Source organism: Cricetulus griseus, chromosome 6 (genome assembly GCF_003668045.3).
Source record: "Cricetulus griseus strain 17A/GY chromosome 6, alternate assembly CriGri-PICRH-1.0, whole genome shotgun sequence".
NCBI classification, from domain to species: Eukaryota; Metazoa; Chordata; class Mammalia; order Rodentia; family Cricetidae; genus Cricetulus; species Cricetulus griseus.
The window spans coordinates 139398533-139421571 of NC_048599.1; the positions used below are offsets into that span (position 1 = coordinate 139398533).

At 52.3% G+C, this 23039-nt stretch overlaps 1 protein-coding gene across 2 annotated transcripts in view; it reads left to right on the forward strand.

The window, feature by feature from the left end:
• The window catches only part of Rxra (retinoid X receptor alpha), an 89964-nt gene that overhangs the window by 40801 nt on the left and 26124 nt on the right, over positions 1–23039 (forward strand). The window contains exon 2 of one of the 2 annotated variants that reach the window (XM_027423032.2): positions 22484–22749. The exons of the other annotated variant lie outside the window; for it this stretch is intronic. Coding sequence (XP_027278833.1) covers positions 22484–22749 — 266 coding nt within the window. The remainder of the gene's footprint in view (positions 1–22483; positions 22750–23039) is intronic. 2 annotated transcript variants of the gene reach the window in all.

Consider the following 23039-nt stretch of genomic DNA (forward strand, 5'->3'; position numbering starts at 1 on the left):
ATTGTGGCACTTAGCAGTGCTGGAAGCTTCAGTGGGAGGCAGCCCCCACCAGTGTTGGGAGCAAAGTAAGAGGGTCTCAGGCCCCAAATTGATGCCCTCTGATTTGGGGGAGGTGTGCACCTGCATAGGCTCCCACAGTGACCCTGCCTTGTGTGGGCTTCTAGAAGTCCTGGATCCCTATGAGGCCAGTGTGTTATGTATCTTCTTTATCTCCCCGGGGGCAGGGCCTGCCCATGTCCTGTCTTAGCTCTACTGTGTCTCTGCTGAGCAGAGATGGCCACCCTTCCTCTGCCTGGTCCCCTTCCACAGCTGCCTGACCTTCCCTTTGCCCCTCTCCTGCTTCCCCAGTAGCATGTCTCCCTTTTCTTGTAAACTTCTTTCTCCCCATCCCTCCTGTGGTTCTGTCCCTACTCCCTCCTTCCTGCACCCTCTCTGACCCCCTGCTCTTTGTGTGCAGATGGCCTTAGGCTCCCGACCAGCTAGCCTCTGGCCAGCAGCATGGCCTTGGGCAGCTTGTACTTCTGAGCCTCTTCATCCTTCCTGCGAAAAGAAGGCAGGCTTGCTGGAGGTTTGAGAGAGCTGGAGAGGTTCCAGTTGTCAGCTGTCCTGCATGGAGTATATTGGATAATCAGGGAGTATGGGTAACAGCCTTTCCTGGCTGCCACCTGTGGGTAGAAGGTAGGTGTTGGGCATGTCCACCTGTGGAGGCCAGGACTTGGAGATAGCTCCTGGCCCCTTGTAGCTGAGTCCAGTGAGGAATCTAAGATCTGAAAAACTAGTCTTGTGTGGCTCAGTTGAACACAGAGTCTGGAGAAGGAAGCATGCAGTGAGGTAGAAGCATTTACTTCCCAGGGCAGCTGGCCAAGTGGGCAGGCCAGAAGGAGGTCTGGGCAGTGTGTCATCCAGCCCTCTTTTGTCCTGGCCCCATGCCTTCTGTGCAGGCATGCTCTCTACTGCTATGACTGACTCCTACTCAGGCTGGCTTCAGGGCTGCCACTTTGGCACAGAGACTCCAGATGGTTGCCCAACCTCTGGAGGCTCAGGTGTTGGGACCTAGAGAGGGACAGAGCTCCAGCTTCCCTGCCTCAGATAGGCAAGCAGTGTGAGCCCCAAGTCCTCACCCTCTGCTTCAGGGAAGTCTGGGCAGTACTGAGGGTGACTGTTGAACTGCCTAAACTGGGTGCCTTCCTCCATATCCCTCAGTCCTGTCATCCTTCCTGATAGGAGTAGGTGGCACCGGGGCAGCATGTGTGGGTGCATGGTTGAATTCTGGCAAGAGATGGAACCTGAGGGTGGGTCCTGGCTGGGTTTGAGTTACTGATGTGTGCCGGATGAAGGGAGCGTGGAGGGGCTGCCGAGGTGTTGAGCAAATCAGGGGCTGACTTGTGCGCAGATGGAGCCTAATGGGAGGAACCACTGAGTTACTGTGTGATGCACATACCTTTCCCACATAGCTTGAAGTTTTCCCCAGTGAGGCTGCTAGAGGTTCCTCTAAGTCCCCCGTCAGCTCCCATAGTAGCCCCTTCCCCACAATACCATTAGAACCCTTCCCTGCAGCATGATTTTAGCCCTGTTATAACTGGAAGCTGCTGCTTTCCTTCAAGCTGCATCTGTTTGGTCAGACTTCATTCTTGTTTTATGTTTTTTTGTATGGATGTGCCCAGTTAATTGTCCTTCCAGCTGCTGTTGGCCATGGGCTATCAGGACCCATGCCATGATGACGGCTCTCTGAATACACGATTCTGAGTTATGGTTGCTGGAATGTGTTTGGTGCTGTTTTCCCTGGAGGTGACAGGTCACATTCCTTTAGCAGGATGTTCCCGTGTCCATTGATGAACCCCTTCACAGTGGGTGCCACCAGTCCTAGTACTAGGACCAAGAGCTCAGGTGTTGAAAGCTGAACACTAGGCCTTTGTGACCTGGGCAACTCACTGTTGGATTTTAGAGAGTGAGGGAAACCCAGAAATTCTGTCCATGTCTGATTCTTCACTTTTGCCCTCTACGTAGTCATTAGTTAGATCTTCCTTCTACCCAGGAGCCTGTCCTGCCTTCCCAGATGGAGCAAGGAAGAAGCTGTCCAGTAAAGTGTCAGGCTGTTTCAAAAATGTGCCTCACTTTGACAGATTCTCCAGCTGAAAGCCTTCCTGTATGGGAGAGTTGAGCTACACAGATAGGCTGAAGCTCTGGTGTGCAGCTTGGAGTTGGTACAGGCTCGGCCTATGCAAGCTGCTATCCTCCTGAGGGGTGGCTGCACGGGCCAGGGCGGGGCTGGAGGGCGGTGAATGAGCTTTCAGTGACATTGATGGGATTAGAAGCAAGCCTAGCAGGAAGCTGACAACCTGGTTTGGGGCCAGGCCAGGAAGGAGAGCTTGTGAGGCCCTGAGCTCCTGGGGTACCTAGACATCCCAGGGAGCACTGAGGATTTGTTTGGAAATGAGTGCTGTCATCTCAGGGAAAGTGGCACATCCTGTTCCACGAGACTAGTATCTGGATGTCCAGACAACTGTGGTATTGTGGTGTGAAATGTGCAGGGCCTTGCTCCAGGACCCTCCACCCACACTTCCTGTGTTCAGAAGTGGAGCAGGGAGAAGTGGCCTGACTCTGTGGCTCCATGGCTTTTAGGGTACATGAATGCTTGTTAGCTTGTTAAGAGCTAAACTCCAATGTGCCTAGGAGCATAGGGCTTGGCCCCCATAGCCAAAGGGCGGGACTCTGTTCTTATGGAGCAGCCCTTAACAAACTATTTAGTCTTCAGAGAGTAGGCCACTAAGTCCACTAGATGGCTGGGGATGGAGATGGGTTTTGACTCTGTGCGGCATTTGGTAAGTAGGCTTCCACCAGACATAGGCTCCAAGCTGCCTTCTTACACCCTACCTCCAGAGTCCTTTCAGCCTGGCTGTGGCCATCTGCCTGGAGGGATCCTGGCTGTGACTTTGTTTGGTTTCCTCAAGTCAGATTGTCCTGTCCATGCCCTGGCTGGAGAGAGGCCCTGCTTTGTCTTTAGGTGAGGACAGAGTCCTTTGTTTGTCTTTTCTGCATCTGTCCACAGCTTAGCAGATGCAACTCAGCCAGGTCACCTGCCTGTTGCTTTAGTTCTGTGGCTCAAATCCAGCCAGATACCTCAGTTTATCCTAGCCACACCTCTGCACAGGAGAACTGATGTCATGTTGTCCCCTGTTGGGCCTTCTTGGTCTTTGCCTGGTTGTACTCCTTCTGACTCCTTCCCTTTTATTTCTCCTTCAGATCCCACCCCCACTCCCCATTCATAGGCACTGGATGCGAGTAGCTCCCACATCTCAGGAATCTGTCCCATGTCTTGGGGACTTCCAGAGAGTAGAAACCTGAGCCTGCCCCCTTAACTATACCTGACCATGGCTCTGGGCAAAAGTACAGTTGCCTTCAGCATGGTATTGGAGGGTAAAATGGGGCTGTGAGCAATGGCAGATGTGAGAGGAAGCAGGCTGCTCAGTGGGTGCTCAGGCAAGGGCTGAGGTGCTCTTGGGGTACTGGGAGAGGAACTGTTTCTCTCTGCCTTCCATGGGATCTGTGTCTGGGACCTGGGTTGGGAGCAGCCCCACTGGACAGTAAGCTGGTTTGAGCCAGTGTCTGTCGTTCTGGGTTACAGATGGTATTTCCACAGCTCCTAGCAGCTCCCGGGTCTTACCCTATGTCCCTAGTCTCCCTCCTTCCTGGAATGTGTACAGAACACCCTGGTTTCTCAATGGAAAGACACCAGGTCCTGGCTCGTCAGAAGTGGAACTGTGCTGGACTGCAGGCCGGCCTTCCTCTAGTGTAGCAATCAATATGAGCTTCCCCAGGCTCAAAACTTGCAGGACTCTCACAGGGGGAGGGCCAGCATCCCCTTGATCTAGGTTGGAGGTTTCCATAGGTCCACAGGCATGCAGAGTAGCCAACATCTGACTTTAGGGCTGTGTCCCTTGGGGACAAGAAGGCCTGGGCTCATATGGACTGTTCAGCTTCAGGCTGAGGACTACCGCTCTGTTGGTCTGTGTGTGTTGTCATGTCGTATGTTGTCCTGTTTCCCCCCTCACCTGAGCATGACCTTCAGGAACCCTTCCTTGAAGCCCCTCCCTGACTGTGTGACTGGCTGGCTTGGTGGAGTTTAGGACACCCTGGTTCCCATAGCCTATCTTGCCTCGCAGTGGACCAAGCTTTTTTGGCACTGCTGCTGCCTGCCTGCAGCAAGCCTGGGCAGGTGAGTGTTCCATGGATGCCTGCGGTGTGGGCTGGAGGTGGCAGCATGCTGGCCCTGTGAGTCATTTAGAACCTGGAGTGGGGGTGGCAGGGCTGGCTGCAGCTGAGAGGCTAAGGCTGACAGGCCAAGGCTTGCCTATAGTTACTTGATGGAGCTTGGAGGGTGCCTGCCGCCTGGGACTAGGTCAGGGCTGTGGGGTTAGACAGGGCTACAGTGGTCATAGGAAGGAAGAAAGGGGCCTCTTTTGGGACAGTGTCCACAAGGCCAGACTTTAGTGGCCACTCACTGATGCCTGGGCCCAGTTTGCCAAACAATCTTCAATCTGGTCATCTGGGTCTTCCAAGAGGAGCAAGGAGGGCTTCTTGGAGGAGGTACCCTTAGTGGGAAGACTCAGAGAGAATGATCATGCAAGATCAACCAGAATGTGCCCTGATGGTCATAGGACCTTCTATATGTGGAGCCCACATGGACAGTGAGTGAGTCTACCCCCTTCCTTAGGTAGGCACTAGTCAGGTAGAGGTGAATCTGCCCAGAGAGCCTAGAAATGGTCTGATGTCAGATGTGGTACTTAGCTGGTACTTCCAAGGTCCTCTTCTCTCCTTTCTGCCCCGAACCCCAGGCTAGCTGGCTAGCTAGGCCTTTGATAGCCTTTGGTCTCTGTGCCAATGAACCTATTGGTGTGTCAGATGGAAGAAGAGGTACATAGTCTTAGTGACCACACCACCAGGGCTAAATTTAGCCTGCAGGAGCTAGGTCTGTCTTCTGTCCCTCCTACCACTCTGCCCACTTGTTCTCAGCCTGGCTGCCTTTGGTAGGAAGGAAGCTGAGGTCTGTGTGTGGTTGTTTGCTCTGACTGGGCACAGAGTCTCCTGCCTAGACCCAGGCTCTGGCTGTCTGTGTCCAGATTAAGAGGGGTGAAGCCTTCCTGGGGCTCAGAGCTAGGTCTGGGAGGTCTAACATCCAGGGGTGAGCCTCAGTGTCATCTTGGGTTTATTGGACTGAAAGGACGATGAGAGGCAGGAGTGGTCCCCCATGCTTCACTGAACAGTGGGTCTGTTTGAGGGGCAAGAGGTGGAACCTTTAGGTCACATGTCTACCTAGTGATAGATGTGTTGTTCTAGTCAATGTATAGCAGCCTACTTGGGTGGCGATCAGTGATAATCTTGGCATTTTCTAATTTTCTTGGTGTAAACACCACCATGGCTGACCCCAGGCCACCTATGTGATATTGCTGTCATTGTGTTAGGAAGATCTGACCACAGAAGAACTGGTCCTGCTATTCTGCCTGCTTAGTGTGGCCAGTAGTGCTCACAAATCTTCTCCAGTGCTACACTGCTGGGTGTCAGAGGACCTATGGTTAGGTTTGGCCTAGGCAGTACCTGACAGATAAGATACCAATGGAGAGGCCCGGTAGGGCTGGACTGATGTGGGCCAGGTGCCCCCTGGCTATGCCATGGATGTAGGCACTGGTTAGAACTCAGGCCATGTGTGATCTACACAGACATGGCTGTGTGCATCATAGAGGTAGGGACATAACTTAGTAGCTATTCCTGTTGGAAACTTCTTTAGCAGTTGACACACTCAGGTGGGTTGTGGAAGGGGCTATATCTCACATAAGGACAGTCCATGGGTGCAGGGCCTGTGACTACTCATCTGGGCTTGCTCTGTGTGTTCATGGTACTCTCAATGAGTTCCGACAATGCAGAAGACGATGGCGTGGGGTTGTTGTGTGGAGTGTGGATGGGACATGTTCAGAGTTTAGTATGGAACCAGCTGAGGCTAGCTTTGAGAGTTGGCCCTGCAGTTCTGGGACCCACCCACTCTGGTGCCTGGGGGACAGGTGGAACGGCCGACACTATTACTACCCATGGCTGATAAGATGGCAAGAGTTAGTTTCTGACATTTGGTGGGTGCAGATGGCCAGGATGATCCTGTAAAGGGCCTCCCCACCTCATCACTACTCTGTCTTGGAGTTACAGGTCTTGTTTACCTGCCAAAACCAACGCAGGAGAATTCAGGGGTTCATAAATGTCCACCAGGCACAGCCAAGGTAGCATGACTCTCCTCTTAGTCATGGAAGGATAAGGATCAGATAAGCTGGGTATGGTAGTCCCTCCAGACAGTACTGCTTGGTCTGTTGGCTGTGGCTGATCTAGATGTAATCTTGCCTTGAACCAAATTAACAGGGGCCTGGCTAGCATGCAGGACAGTAGCCTGGGTCTGTCTGTCTGGGGTGTTGTATCATTATGAAAATAACACAAAACCCAAGCCAAATAAAAGCACAAAAATATGCTGTGTTTTCTCTTAGAGCCAAAATAATGGGAACCTTCTATTGCAAAGTGCAACCCCTGGACTCCTGGTCTAGGTAGCTGGGTCTGGAAACAGAGGTCAGGGAACCGTGATGGAAGTCTCTTGCAATGCAGGATGGAGTAGGGGGATGTCATGCAAGCCATCCAGTGCGTTCCAGAGTGTGGGCCTTTATGTGGTAAGCTCAGGAGGGGGAGAGGTGCTGTGACCCTGTAGCGGGTGAGGTTCCCAGACAGTAATAGCTTAGTAGCCAGTTGGGGGTATTGGGTGATGAGGGAGGGCAGGACTGCCTCTGGCCGTCAGATCTGGAAGAAGGGAACCCTCTTGCATCCCAGTGTCCCAGGAGGTTGTGGCCCATGGGGTTTCCACATACTCAGGCCAAACCAGTTCTCACCTTCTGTCCTTGGCAGGCCCCTCCTCCAATCCCAAATCCCAACAGAAGATTGGATGTGTGCACATAGGTGTGCCATGGAAGACTTCCAGTGCCCCTCTGGCTTTGGTGACATCTTGGTAGTCCGTCCCTGTTCCCAGGCTGCTGTGGTGGACATAGTGTATATACCAGCATCAAGTGTTTGCCGTTCAGAGCTGCCCCTGGTTGAGACCCCATTGCTTGAGCAGGACAACCCAGTGTGACCAAGCCTTAGGGGATGTCAGGGTGGAAGACTGTGCTGTGTCCCCAAGCCCAGCTCCCATCACTGGGCCTGAGTTTGGCCCTTGACTGGAAAGCCACAGAAGGTGCCCTGTACCCGGAAGAATGAGCCCTTGTGTAGGTAGCAGGTGGTTGGGAGTGTAGAAGCCTCTTGAAGCACCTCCCTACCCCACCAGCAGGGGCAGCACTGTCATGGCATTTGCACAGGCATGGCTGCTCAGGCCTGGTCTCCCCAGCTGTTGGCCCCGCTGCTGTATTCTCACACCAGCGCCCAGCACTGGCAGCTCCTGGCCTCTGGGCCTAGCCTTGCATCTGCTCTGTAGGACGTTCCCAGGGCTTCAGTGTCCTGCTTGCTATTGAGTGTGCTGCATGCTGGGGAGTGGAGGCGTGGTATAATGGGAGGGTATAGATAGGGTGCAGATTTCCCCAAGGGCCCTGCTAGGATGAGGATAGGCACACTGTCAGATCACGGAGCATATCTGAGTGCTATCTGGCACTGACTTCTGTTGTCCTACCAGCATGCAGATGGGGAGCAGGCCTAGCCAGGTAACCTGATCTGCCTCAGGTTAGGCACCTGGCTGGACAAGAAGGTGGATTTGAACACCGGTCAGCGCATCTGGGCCCTGGTCAGGTGGGGTCTGTTTGAACCAAGTACTGTCTGTTTTAGATTGAGGAAATGAGGCTGGTTCCCAGTCTTCTTCCAAGAAGCCCTTGGTTTCAGCCATTGGGAGCTGCCTGTGGTCACAGGTGTCTGGCTGAGGGTGGAGGGCAGGGCGGGCCCTGGGAAAGGGGAACTGGGCTACAGGGCTAGTGCCAGCACCACTTGTTCCTGAGAGCCAGCTGCCTCCAGAGGCTCACCCTGCTTGCTGCCTTTCCCTCCTAGGCTCCTGCTCACTGACCAAGCTGCATCGTCTGAGACTGTGGGACCCCGAGCCAGCTGGCCGGGGACTGATGGGGCCACCACCATGGTGGGACCTATCACCTGCCCTCACCATGAGGCTGCGCCTTCTTGCCTCTTTCTCAGGAGGGGGCCTGGCCTGGCAGGCAGGGGACCACAGGTGGCTGGCAGGTGAGGGCAGGGTTTAGTGTGGTATAGAGGATCTTGCTGCAGGGTGTAGGAGTTGTGCCAAGGGAGAGGGAGAGGGCATGGGGACCACAGGGTTCAGGGGCCTGGGTACAGACCTTTTATGGCATATTCCTGGGTGATGTCTGGTTATGCCAGCCTGTCATGGCTGGGCCCATCCAGGCTGCTCAACCCAGCAAATGAGGCTTGCCCTGGGAGTGCCATGCCCCACATATCTGGGCACCTCCTGGGTATTGGGAACAGAAGATCTCATCCCCAGGAAGGTTTTAGGAAAAAAAGACCTGGGCTTTAGACTCTCACTAAGTCAGGGGTCGCTTTCCTTATGTTGAGGCTTTAGGAGAGACCTCTGTCTCCTGGGTCTGGAGAAAGCCGAGGACAAGAGAACAGTGGGAGTTTGTCTAGCTGGAGTGTGGAGGACTGGTCCTCTCTTCCTGGGCCTGGCGTTGGGATACCCTTCATGGGGCAGTGGAGCTCTGGTCTGCCTGATGTTGTGATGCATGGTTGCCTCGGCCCTAGCAAGCCTGGATCTCTGTCGTGGAGGCCTTTTGGTGCTCTGGCGGGCAGTAGGGCTATCCTAAGTCTCCACAGCTGCTGTCTTGGTGACCAGCTGACTGGCTTTGTCTCTTTCGTCCTTCCAGTAGCAATGACATCCTTTGTGTAGTGTGTCCTAGGCTGCATGTATGAACATGCATACATGCTCACATGTCTTCATAGATATCCTGGGGACACATTCTTCTGCCTACATTTGAGGGAGACTGAGGCACAGAGAGATGAAGTCACTTTTCCAATGCCAAAAGAGGCTCAGATATGGGCACCAGTGTTCACACTGGACCATGTTTTCTTTCTGGGCTTTTGCAGCCTCTTTTGTGGTTTGTAATGTGTAGTTGAGGAACATGGTGTGGGCTATATGCAGAGATGGGCCTAGTCCCCATCGATTCCTTTGTCAGTTGTCCTGGCCTGCTGGACATTTGTGTTTTAGCCTTTTCCTCACATCCTGCTGCCTTTCTTTTTAAAGATTTCTTTTAATTTTATGTTTGGGCGTTTGCCTTAAAGTATGTAAGTATTCCATGTGTGTGCCCAGTGCCTGCAGAGGCCAGCAGAGGGCATCGGATCCTCTGGAACTGGATTTGTAGATAGTTATGCCATGTGGGTGCTGGGAACCAAACCTGGGTTACCCGCGTGCATGAGGGTGCCCACAGAGGCCAGAAAAAGGCATGGAATCCCCAGGAGCTAAAGTTACAGGCAGTTGTGAGCCATCTGATGTGGATGCTGTGAACCGAACCCTGGTCCTTTGTAGAACAGTAAACACTTTAAGTGCTGAGCTTTCTCTCCAGCCCCATGTGTATTTCTGGCTTGTTCTTACCTCTTGCCAGGTGTTTTCTAGGAAGGTGACCAATGTGGCATGTTAACATTGTGTATGAAGGAGAGTCAATAGGGTCTGAACCAGGGTCTTTTGATTAGGCCTACTGTGTGCAGTCTCTCCGACTCTAGCATTCCTGACTCATTGTGTTGTTCTCCTGCCTCTGGGTAAGTGAGGGGGTCGGGCTTGTCACCTCTTGCCTAGTGATATTATACCTCATTGTCCTTTGTCACATTCACCAGGTGATGCTGAGGGCTTCTTGAGTGTGGGTGGGCTGTAATATTCCCACATGTAGGTTTGAGGGATGAAAGGGCTTGAAGCCTTCAAAGAAGGCCATTTGCAGGGCCCTTTCCCCTCCCTTCCTGCCAGGTGTTCCCTATTCTGCCCAAGTGGGGCCTAATGGTGCCTCCCACCTGGCCTTTTGGCTCCTAGGCTGTGGCTGTGGCCTCCCTCCCCATCTCACAAACTGGGTCTTCCTCATCAAGCTCAGCTCCCAGAAGATACTTGGCCACCCGGGTGTCTTGGCATGCCCCATCCTTGAGAGTGCCCTGTTGGTACCCTGGTCCTATTGTGGATGGTCCCGCCTGCTCCCTTCCCTTTCCCTCTGGGTACTCTTACTGCATGGTATCCATGATTCATGGTAGAAATGCCCTTTCTTTTGGTGCCCCTCTACTGACACTGGCTTCCGCCTCAGTTGCCCTGAGGGTTGCTTGGAGTGCAGACCAGGAAGAGGATTAGGAAGGCCCAGCAGAGAAGATGAGGCAGACTCAGGGCCCCTTTCTCAGAGGGACCAAGGCTTTGGTGCTGGGGCCTTGTGGAGCATCATGGGTGGGTCTGGTGGCAACAGAGTAGACCATCGCCATCCTGCCTGGTGTTAGTGGAGGGGTGGTAGTGGAGAAGGTATGCCTGGCTAGGCTTAGCCTGGCTAGGGCTGCATCTGTTGTTTGGCCTGGCCATTCCTCGCTCTCATCTGTACAAAAGGGATAGGCAACTATCCTAGGTGCCATCTGGATGGAGGTTTTGGTCCCCAGAGTACTGAGAGGCTGTCCTGCAGCCTGTCATTCATTCCATCCCCTATCACTGAGGCCCTTCTATGCTGGTGGCTGACTACACAGCCGTCTCAGGTTCTGGAGCATGGGCTACAGCATACAACGCTGTCTGTCTCCCATGCATTCCTGTGCCACTGCAGCCCTGATAGGTGCCATTTGGCAAGGTTGGGATATGAGGCTAGAGAGGGTCTCTTTCAGCTTTAGAGAGTTTGTGAGTGGTGACCGGGTGGGAAACCCTCCCCCCCCCCACTTGCCTATCGTCGCCTAGACACCAATCTCCCCCACTTGCTGGGGGCTGAGGAGGAATATAGACGGCCTGATCATATAGTCTGTGCAGAGGTTATTGATAGGGTTCAGCCTTACGAGTATTATAGTCCCCAGCCAAGCTGGACATGGTGATCTCAGCGCCTAGGGAGGTTTCTGGGGCTTAGCTTAGAGCCCTAGGCTGTGAGTGGCGTATCTCCTGTTCACACACCTGGCACTGTCAGGCAGTGGGAAGTATGTAAGGTTGAGTACCTTGGAGACAGCCCTGTCATCCTGTGGGTGAACATGGTGAGGGGGTCTCTGTTGGTTTCCATGAGCAGCCTCTGTCCATGTGGAGTCAGGGACAGACAGGGAAGGCATCCTGGCTGTGGGTGGTGATTGGGAAGTTCCATTTCCACCCTGCCTCACAGATGAAATCTGTCCCATTGGCAGAGGCTCCAGCAGCCAGACCCCTATATTTGTTGGGTACTTGTATTGTATGCTCTGGCCAGTCACGAGGGTATGGGCAAGCCCCTGCCAAGCGGAAGATGAATGTGCTTGTGTGGTGTGCTGAGGAGTTACAAGGGCATGGGTGAGCCCCTTGAAGAGGGGAGGATGCATGTGCTGGTGTGGGCTGGGGCTTCTGGAGAGGCTTTGGGGAGCTTGACTTCCGACCCTGGTACCCAACCTCCAGGCTCAGCCCTGTTTCTGTCTATCATGTGGCCTTGGACAGCCACCCACTACACGACATCATACTTATGTCTGGAAAATAGTGATGCTCAGTGGGCGTGGGAGGATTTGGGGATGCCCCCAGAGAGGCACTCTCTGCCTGGGAGTATCCCCGCTGCCCTGACCATTCCAGAGGCCCCAGTGTCCCTGTCCCAGGGAGCCCACTTCACTTCATGGTCGGTTGCGGGGGTGGGGGGGCACCTGGGTGGGTATGGCCTAGATTCCAAGTGTGATTTGAAGTCAGTCAGGAATGTAAGTGAAGATGGGGACTGTGGGGGAGGACAGGAAGCCCAGCTGGGGTTCCGTGGGTTCCACGACAGAGCTGCGGGCAGGTGGGTGATGGGACCTCTGCGCCACCAGGGGCGACGTGGCTCAAATTGAAACAATCATTTCTCTTCCTGTTAAATAGAAACTGCCTTCGAGAGTCTGCTGCCTCAGGGCCCCCTCACCCCTGCCACAGCGGGGCGGTTGGGGTTTTTCTTGAAGTCCCCCTCCTTCCCTCCCACCTATCCTCCTCTAAAGTCTTGGCAGGCACCACAGAGTGTTGGGGACAGACAAACAGTTCAAGGCAACAGCCAGGAGGGGAGGCTTCAGTGTCCAGAAAGAAGCCCCTGCCTGGTCTTAGTGAGGTAAGCATTTTTCCAAGCTTCCAGGCTGGTGTGTCACCCCTTCCCCCCAGCCCAGGACATCATGATTAGAGTTTTTAGGGCCTAAACTGAGGATGGTTTCTGTGGGTCTGAGTTGTTGTGGGGACAGAGTTATCAGATAACTGGATGCAGGCTGACTGGCAGCTCCTGTCCTGGGCTTGGGAAGCCCCTTTCCTCCCAGAACTGAGGCCTTGCCACAGGACAGGGCAGGTCCTTCCTGGCATAATGTTTCCACTAGCCCACATGGTACCATGCCTGCTTAGAGAGGATGAACCATGGGGACCCAGGCTGCCTGTGACTGCCACTAAATGTGTCTCCATCACTCCGCAGTCTGTTTCTGAGGTGTTGACAGTCATCTGCCCTGTGTGAATGTGAAGGGACTTCTGTTATCAGTTTCTCGCATAGTACAGGGTGGGGAGGGCATCACACAGCTGTCAATCTCTGCTACCAGCTCCTCAGTGGCCCTGTCCCTCTGGTCACTCCCTTCTATGGGTTTTCTCTCATTCAAGCAGCCTGGGAATGAGTGGGTGTGACTCCCACCCTTGGCTTGTTCCTGTCCACAGCAGAACCTCTCAGGCCACAGGACAGGAGGCTGGTATAGCCTGCCTCAGGAATGTGCTCGGAGATGGGCTGGCCATACATGGGTTTCTTGCTAGGGGTTGGGAGCCAATTCACATGATTTTTAGGGCCCTGGAGCTAAGTGTTACTTCTTTCAGTGTTCTGACTTTCAGCACTGGCTGGGGCAATCAGGCCACCTGACTATTGCCCCACAGCTATCTTTGGGTTAGAGAAAGAAGGGTGCTTTACAGTACAGTTAGGTGCCTCAACTATCTGAAAGGACCCAAGGTCCAGTCTGGGGTCCTGGTCCTGGCTGATGGATTCAGGACATCCTATAGATACCCTATGAGATACCTATGTAGCCTGCAGGCTGGGGACAAGCATCTGTTAAGGCTTCTTCTCTTCTGGGTAGATGAGAGGATGATACCCAGGGCAGGAGCCCGGTGCCAGACAAAGCACCTGGGATGGTACTCTTCACCCATAGCTAGTGCCAGGGCCCTGAAACAGCCCATCCCAGGCCTCCAAGGACAAGCCCACCCGAAGGCCTTCTCTAGAGAGCACCTCTACAGGTGCTCACTTAGCTTTTCCAAAGAAACTTCATTGCCTTCAACTGAGACACCTTGGACTCACAAGAGGTGACAGCAAAGGAGCCAGAAATTGTGGATGTGTGTGTACTATGCTCTGGTTAGAGCAATGCAGGAGGTGTCTGTATCAGACACTGGTACCTAATGAGCCTGAGGCTTGAGCAGCTAGGAGTCTTCTCTCTGCTGCCCCCTAGTTGTACTCAGGCAAAGGGAAAGTGCCATGCAGCCAGGGGCTGGAGGGAATCCAGCCAGATTCATTCAGCTACCTGGTCAGAGTGTACCCTCCGTATACCTCCTTACTATGCCATGGATGGTGGATGAACACATCTCTAAGTCATGAAGAGTTTGGGAAGGGAGACAGACCTGGTGGTTTGGGTAGGACTGCCCTGGGTGATGTGCACCTCAGCAACTAGGCATCCCAGACACGGTTGGCCCAGAAGGTGATGATACTGACTGGCAAGAATCGGGGCTGAGGTGGGAAGCCTTGTGCAACGGCCTTTGGACTGTGGGCTTCAGGAAGAGTTGGCAAAGAGGGTATCCTTCTGTCAACACCTTGGCTGTTATGCCTGAGTGTACTAGTATCCTCACTTCTCAACTCTTAATTGAATGCTGCCTGGCATAGTCACAGGCTGGGTGTGGGTGGGGGAGCTCATCCTTACTACCTTTGTCTTCTTGGCTATGCTTCCCACTTCCCTTACTGTGGCTTGGCTCTAGCCATACTTGTCACCACCACATCCAACCATAGTACCACCCAGGGCTGTATGGGAGGTAGCTGCTAGCCTAGGCACTATTTCCTGTTCCTTCTGTACCCCTCCCTGTTCAGTCCCAAACTTGATGAGAGTATGGTCAAGAGAATCCAAAGTACCATATCTTTGCCACTTGCAGAATTCATTAGCCCCTTTGGGCACTAGCCTCCATCTGTACAATGGGATAGAGTAAGGTGTAAAGCAAGATGTCTGTCAGGTGATAATGGAAGTGTTGGTGGTAATGATGCTGACGACAGTGTTGGTGATGATGGCAGTGTTGACAGTAATGATGGTGGTGGTGTTGATAATGGTGATGATGATGGTGGTGATATTGTTAAAGTGGTGTTGGTAATGGTGTTGTTAAGTATGTGTTAATTATGATGATGTTGGTAGTGACTGTGATGGTGGTGGTGATGATACTGTTGGTGGTGATGATGCTGATTGTGATGGTTGTGATGTATTGATTGTGATGGTGGTGGTGGCGGTGATGACAATGTTGATGATGTTGAAGATGATGATGACAACACTCATGATGATTGCAATATTGATGTTGATGGTGGTGGCAGTGGTGATTATATTAGTGGTGATGAACGGATAGTGATGATGGTGGTGATACTGAGGTAGCAACCATTGGTGCTTCTCAAGGCCCTCACAGCAATCCTCCTATCTTGAGCTTTATAGTGAATATTGTTTTCCATGCGTACACCCTGTTTAGACTTTGGTGATCCCATCTCTGTGAAGACTATTGTGGTGGTACCCTAGGAGTTATGAGCTTGGTCAGGACCGTGGGGTCTGGGGTTGGTATGTCCTGATTGAGGTTCAGAGAAGGTTAAGGGATGGGGCAACCCTTCCTTGAAGTCCTTGTAGAGGCTCTTTTTGGGTCTCCTGCAGATCTAGCTTATAGATCCTGTCTTTGCCTTTGTGTCTGTTCCTGATGACAGGCTATACAACCAACCATCTCCATGTGCTGTACAGCCTACCTTAGGAACAGAGGCCTTGCATAATACCTTCACTTCATCCATCCTTTCTATCCCATGTTCTGAGCTAGTTTATTGGGGTAAACTGTGCAGCCTCCACCATCAAGACTTCCTGGGCTAGAAGGGTAGATGGTGGTGGAAGGTGAGGTCAAGGAGGAAGAGCTCAGTGTGTGACAGCTCCTAAGACAAGGAGTGACCATAAAGATGGGTTTGACATTTAGAGTCTCTGAGGACCTCTGGTTCAGATGAACTTAGGAGTTGGAGTGGAGTTCATAGGAGCAGTGCAGCTGACACCACAAACTGGCCTGGTTTTCCTGAGCTTACTATAGACCTGCATACTTCAGGCTATCGGGGAACCATCCATCTCTTTCTGAGCTCAGCCTCCCACGTCCTTCCTACCCACTCCATCCTTACGTCTTTGCTCATGGCCTGGTGCTTAGCTGCAGGGACAAATGTTGGTCTCTTGGGATCATGGCTGGCCCTCCCACTGGGTACATCTCTCATGTGCTAATGAAGATTGAATGAGGCAGGCCAGGAAGTTAGCTTTGGACTGGTCAACCCTTCCCTGTGGGACATACAGGGATAAAGCCCAGATGGGTGCCTGGGATTGCAGCCCATGGGTGATAGGGGTGAAGGAGATACATGCCTGGTTCTTTGTCTTCCAATCCCTGCTACATCTCTTGGAGTTTTTTGGGCTGGGGCCATGGCAGGCTCAGAACAGGGGTCTGCTGCATTTTGGTCCCTGTGGGCTGACAGACTTTCTGGATTTGGGTCTATGAGACCACTGGGTCACTCCTGACCAGTTGAGTTCTCTACTTGAGAGGCCCCTGAGGTAGCCTGCCTGTACTGCATCTTCTGAGATCTGAGTTGAGTTGGAGTCAGTCTCACTTTTTCTGACCATTCAGTAGGGCCTAGCTGGTCTGGGGCTTCTTGATAGGAGGCTAAAATATTTGAGAGAAGGGCAGGGTGACCCCAGAACAGGCCCCTAGAGCTATAGACTAATGTTCTGAGAGGAGAGAGTGAATAAGTCCAATTCACAGCTGGAGGTGACCACAGACTAGTCCCTTCTTAGGGAGTCCGAGTCAGGCTTGTCGTGGAGCTGGGCAAACAGGGCTGCTAGGTAGGGGCTGTTCTCTAGGCTGGCACAGAAGCCTCACCCCATTTACAGGGAACTAAGACTCAACAATACTGAGGGGTCCCTGTGGCCTCAAGTGTAGGCAGCAGCCCTTTCTCACCATGATTAGTATTGACTGGGGGGGTGTTTATCTTCCTATCCTACCAGTGCCTAAAGTTTCCCCCTCCCATCCTTTGGGGTCTGTGGCCTGCCTTCCTCCTCCCTCCTGCTTGGCCTCCCTCAAGCCCTGGTGCCATGGTCCCTGCCACATTGCCATTACTGTCCTCCAGGGCCACCACTTCTCTCTCCCAGGGCTTCGGGGGAAGTGGTACTTCCGGAAGGTGGAGGCTGGAGGTGAGCAGCCCAGGAAACTCTGAGGACCCACGAGCTACCCACTGCTAATTTCAGTTCCGGGGGGGTGTCCCCAGGCAGGGATAAGAGCACTATGCTTAGAATATGACAGCCATCCTGGTGCTGGTTCACTGTGGCTGCATGTTGGCTACCCTCCTCAAGCTCCTCCTTGGTGGCCCCAGAGTATCCATTTCCCATGCGCTCTCCTTTGAACCCATCTGTCCTCCCTTCCTGGCTCTAGATGGAGCAGCCACACGGTCCACTTCTGTTTACCAGACACAGACCTGCTTAGATCCTGCTGTGTCAAAGGGCTGTGGATGATTGAGTTCCTCCCTCCAGGGGCTGGGTTCCCTGGCTACCTTGGAGGCCCTGTGGGGCTCACCCCGCCCCAGCTGCAATGAGCTGTCATTTCCTGTACCCTGCCTGCTAAGCTAAGGCTGGAAGGGAATTGGGGGTTCCCTGGGCTTCTTGCTGTGGGGTCGTGCTGCTGGCGGGCATCCTGCAGACTGTATAGCCTAGGAACTCTGGTGGGAGTGGCACTCCTCGCTTGCATATGACCTCAGTAGTGCCTGGCATCTTGGAGTCACCAGAGCTGTTGCCAGTTAGTCAGTATTTCAGTTTTATTAATGTCACTCAGCCTCTTGTTCCTGCCCTCTGAGGTCTAGGGAACTGCCCTTGGTTCTGGGCTGGGACAGTCCATCTCTGCTCTGTGTTGGTTTGCTGTTTAGACTTCCAAGCATTCATACTGTGGTCAGTTTTATACCATGGGAGTGCTCTGTGCTTCCTTCTTCCACACTCCCTTCCTGGACTTCAGCGCCCGCTGCCTGTGATGATGGGCGTCTTCCCTGCAAAGATAGGTTTTCTTCTCTGTCCAAGTAAGCTCCCTGGCTGCACTCCTTCCCAGGGTCCCTGGCTGTGTTGGTGGTAGTCCTTCAGAGATACCCTGGGATGTGGGATTATGTATGGAATCCATGTGCCTCTGTGATTGTTTCCTCTCAGTCACATTCCTGAGGCTTCTCTGCGACTTCTTGAATAGGGAGTACTGTGTGTCCTGTAGTCTCTGTCTGAAGCTGATACATTGCAGCCCTAGGCCCCATCCCACAAGCCCCGATCCTGGCTGGAGTGGTGTAGAGATTTTCCTAAGCAGTGGAATCGGCTGGTGCTAACACCCCTGCAAGTGCAAAGGGAGGCTTTTGGAATTATGCCTTATGGGGGCCATGGCAGAACATGGCATATATGAACATGGCTTGCACACATATAAGGATGAGCGGGCATTTCTTGCTCATTCCTTTCCTGGCTAGAAAGTTTCTCCCTACAGAAGGATCCAGAAAACACACCCAGCCCATTGTCACCCAGGCTCCGGGAAGGTGTCTGCAGTGGACATTCTTTGTAAACAGGAAGGCCTGGGGTGGGGGCCTGGAGCAGTGAGGACCTGCCAAGGTAGGCATTGCTCTGGTGGCAGCCCCCTCCACATGGAGCTCTAGGGACTTACAGTCTGCTTGGAGCAACCATAGGACACTTGGCCCTGTACCAACAGGCTGCAGGCAGGGTGGAGGACTGGGGGTGGGGTGCCTAAGGGAACCTTCGCACAGGGACAGCCACATTCCCAGTCTGGAGACTTGCCTCTTGCTCCTCCTGTCTCCCTTTCTTCCTGAAGTCTGTCCATATGCCACCTTGGACTGTTTACTCCTCCATTGGTGTGGCTCCTGCCCTTGTCAGTTTCTAGCTTGAGCCAGGTATGGGTGGCACCTTGAAGGGCCAGAGGAGTTTTGGGGTACAGCTGGTAGCTGGCAGCCTCCCTCCCTCCCTCTTGCTGAAGCTTTCTCCTGCTACTGCCACAGCAAAGCCCACAGCCAGAGGACCAGCTCCGGCTGTGGCATTTTACAGAGACCCGTTTGCAGCCTGAGTCTTCCATCCCAGCTATTCAGTGTGGTTGCAAGGATACCTCCTTGGCTTCCCTGGGCAGAAACACTCTCATGAGGTGAACATGGCCAGTTTTTCTTGGTGTTTGGGGACATCTGGCTCACCCTTAGTGTGACAAGCGCCCTAGTCACTCCTGTTGCCCAAGTCTTCCCATGAATAGAGCGTGCAAAGAGCTTTGAGGAATCTGAGGGATTTCTCTTCTGGTCATGCCCTCATCTTGTTCTCAAAGGCCAGGAAGAGCAAGCCTTCTCTAGGTCCAGCCCAGCTTCCTCTTAGGTGTCCACAGCATTATCCTGTCTTCTTCTGGGATGCCTGAAGAAGGTAGATGTGCCCAAAGTCACAAAGTCAAATGTGCTAAAAGGGCTCCAGTGAGGGTTTAGCCTGGTGGGATGCAGGGTCTCACAATCCACCAACCTCAGAAGACAAAGCAGGTGTGGGAAGGAGAGAGTTGGCCTAGCTTTCCTCATCTAGAGGAGGGGGCAGGAGAGGCAGGGCTGTGATGGGTCAACCAGTGGCCTCCAGTTAGCCCAGAGGTGTGGAAATGGTTGTGGTTGCCTGGCCTAGGGACAGCTTCAAATTGTGGTAAGTTTGCCTTTGGGCAGTTCTTATCCATGAACCTTTTTTAAAAAAAAAATTTATTTTATTAGTTCAAATTAGGAACAAGCTTGCTTCAGATGTCAATCTCTTCTCCCCTTCCCTCCCCTCACCCCCAACATCCCACCTGCCCTTAGCCATCCCCCCTCCACTCCCCAGGCAGGGTAAGGCCCTCAAAAGGGGTTCCCCAAAGTCTACCATATCATCCTGGGCCAGGCCTAGGCCCTACCCTATGTGTCCAGGTCAAGAGAGCATCCCTTCACAAGGGATGGGCTCTCAAAATCCCTTCTTTTTTTTAAAGACCTTACATATTTAATACAGTGCATTACCTCTGTACAAATGGAAAAAAATTAAGTTTAACATTTCTAGATCAATATGGCTGTTAATTTTTGTACAATGCCAACTCAACACAGTAAACTGGGATACTTTCTTTCAAAGTTGACAGCACAGCTAAAGTTTCCAAAAATTCCAAAATTATATATGTGTGTGTGTATATAATATATATATATATATATATATATATATATATATATATATACCAATAATGGCAGTATGTTATGCATCAATAGCAGCAACAGCTTTTCCAGGTTCTGAAGTCATTTGAACAAAATTGTAGAGACATCCAGCACTCTCCATTTAAAAAAAAAAAAAAGTAAAAAACAAAATCCCAGAAAAACAGCACAGTTCTGTTACTCTTGTGGTACCTGGCACCATTTTTTTTTTTTAATTAGCTTCTCAATCATCATCTGGAAGGAAACCATTCTGAGCAACATCATTAAAAACAGCTCTGATAAAGCATGGTCACTACTATGTATCATAAAGCAGGTCCACATATGAGTGAGTACATATGATGTTTGTCTTTTTGTGATTGGGTTACCTTGCTCAGAAAGGTTTCTTCGAGTTCCATCCATTTTCCTGCAATTTTCAATATTCCATTGTTTTTTTTTTTTTTCTGCTGAGTAGTACTCCATTGTGTAAATGTACCACATTTTCTGTATCCATTCTTCAGTTGAGGGGCATCTAGGCTGCTTCCAGTTTCTGGCTATTACAAATAATGCTGCTATGAACATGGTTGAACAGATGTCCTTGTTATATGAATGTGCTTCTTTTGGGCTTATCTATGAACCTTTTTAGATTCTTCTTCCACCATAGGTAGGAGGTGGTGGCTTTTCTGACAGGGTCATAAGAATTCAATTGACGTCAAAGGAACAGAGGCATTCCAGGCTCCTGTAAGCAATTAGATTTTGTATTTGTTCCTTTTAGACACGTTCTCCTGCCTGACTGCCCCACCTCCCTTCCCTGTAAGCACCGCCCCCCATTCCATATGGAGTTTAATGGTCTATAGAGCTGGTCTTTAGTTCCTGTCTTGGCCAGTAGGTGCTACTACCTCCTGGTTCTGGGATTAAGATTTTTTTCTTTTTGGTTTGTCCAGACAGGGTTTTGGAGCTGTGTAGCTTTGGAGCCTATCCTGGCACTCGCTCTGGAGACCAGGCTGGCCTTGAACTCACAGAGATCCACCTGCCTCTGCCTCCCGAGTGCTGGGATTAAAGGTGTGTGCCACCAACGCCCGGCCCTTCTTCTTCTTCTTCTTTTTTTTTTTTTAATTTTATGTGTATTGGGTGTTTTACCTATGTGTGTCTAGAAGTGTACTATATGCATGTAGTCCCCATGGAGGCCAGTAGAAGGCATCAGATTCTCTGGAACTGGAGTTACATACAGTTGCCAGTCACCATGTGGATACTGGGAACCAGACCCTTGTTCTCTAGAAGAGCAAACAGCAAGTGCTCTTAACACTCCCCCCCAGCCATTTCTTTAGCCCTCCCCCATTTTTTTGAGAAAGGTTCTCACTTTGTAGATCAGGCTTTTCTAGAACTCACAGAGATCTCCTGCCTCTGCCTCCCTAGTGCTGGTATTAAAGACATATTACCACCCTATGTAGCTAATTTTGAATTTCTTAAATTGGCTTTGTTTGTTTCTTTTTTGTTTTTTTGTTTGTTTTTAGTTCAACAAGCTGGTTTGTTTCCGGTTTTGTGAATGGCAAGGGTTTCTAGCAGGTCAAATGAAGCTCATTGGCTGATGGAATTGGTCCCTTCTGTCAGTTGGGATAGTTATGATGGCCAGGCTGGCCTCTCCATAGTGGACCTAGTCACGGGGGCCTTCTTACTGCATCCTCCTCTAGAGGGGAAGCAGGAGGCCGTCCCCAGAGTCTTTGGGATAGATATAGGTTAGGCTTCTCTCTGAAGGGCTGGTCCTGCTGCCAAGGCCTCTGTACCTCCTGGCTTGGAGTTGGCATTGGTGCAGTTACTGGACTCACCCTGTGCTATGCCAGTCGTCAGGTTCAGAATGGGAACATGGGCTTTAGCCAGAGTCAAGTCTGGCTTAAGAGTCACATCCAGAGTGCCAGTGTTGTCTTAAGACTGGTATGGTGTCCTCCAGTGTCTGCTCTGGGCTTCTTCCTGCTCAGCTAACATGCCAGGACACAGCCAGGATGAGTTAGGCTCAGAATGGCCAGGTCTTTCCAGGGTGCCGAGGAGTGCAATCAGTCTGTGTCCCCTACCTGGGCTGTGCTAGTCATTTGCTTCACACGCCTGTAGTTCTTCTCGACTTGTGGCAATGAGGTGTAGGGAAAGGTCAGGACGATTCCACAGATGAGGTGAGAAAGATGAGAGGGAGAGAGGAAAGGAAGGAGGGGAAGGAGCAAAGAGCATCAGCCTTGGAGGGGCAGGTAGCTCTCAACATGGCATGCGTCCCTGCCCTGTGCAGGCTCCTTACTGTCTTCTCCATGGCCTGCCAGGTCTGTGGGCAGTAGATTAAACTCCAGCCTCTGGAGTTGGGGAGGCCTGCCTGATTAAAATTGTTCATGTTTGAAACCCTGCATGAAAGGTTGGCATGTGGGAGGTCCCAGCCACAGCCCTGCTCTGTGGGTTGCCAGTCTCATGTTGGCACACTCCCTGGCTCTCCACAAGGCCACCTGGAAGCTCCCCTCCCACATGGAAGTGTCAGTGCCTTCCTTTCCTCTGGATTCTGGGCTGCCCTGCTGTGGTACCCAGAAGTACTGGTCATGTGGCTCAGAGGACAGGCAGTGTCACAGACTTTAGAGCCTTCAGCTTTCAGTGCTGGCCCTGGCTCTACATAGGCAGCTGTGAGGACCCCAGAGAGTGTGAGATAGATAGCAATGGCACATTCTAGGAACCTCCAAAGATGGTATAGCTCTTGGAGTATGGCAGAGGAGTCCTGGCACCCTTGACCTTGAGCATGAGGGTTTGCCTATGGCTTGAGGGGGTGGGGGTGGGCAGTTGCCAGGTCCTAGAGGCTGCTCTGACCCTCCTTCCTGCCAATTCTTGTCTTGCAGACTTCTCCACCCAGGTGAACTCTTCATCCCTCAGCTCTCCAACGGGTCGAGGCTCCATGGCTGCCCCCTCGCTGCACCCCTCCTTGGGTCCAGGAATCGGCTCTCCGCTAGGCTCCCCTGGGCAGCTGCACTCACCTATCAGCACCCTGAGCTCTCCCATCAATGGCATGGGTCCACCCTTCTCTGTCATCAGTTCCCCTATGGGCCCGCACTCCATGTCGGTACCCACCACACCCACACTGGGCTTCGGGACTGGTAGCCCCCAGGTGAGTGCTGGGCTGCGCTTTGGGGGAAATGGGACAGCAAGTGGGAACTTCATCTGTAGACTGTGAAGTCATGGGTCAGAGCTGTCATTTCGACTTTTTCTTTATGAAAGTGGGCTACAGAGTAAAAGCTAGCCTCAGTGTCATGCTGGTGGTGATGGGGCTGAGACTCCCTCTGGCTGACCCAGACTGGCCTGGAGCTGAGATTCCCTCTGGCTGACCCAGACTGGCCTGGGGCTGAGACTGAGATTCTTTCTGGCTGACCCAGACTAGCCTCTATAGCTTTGTAAGTT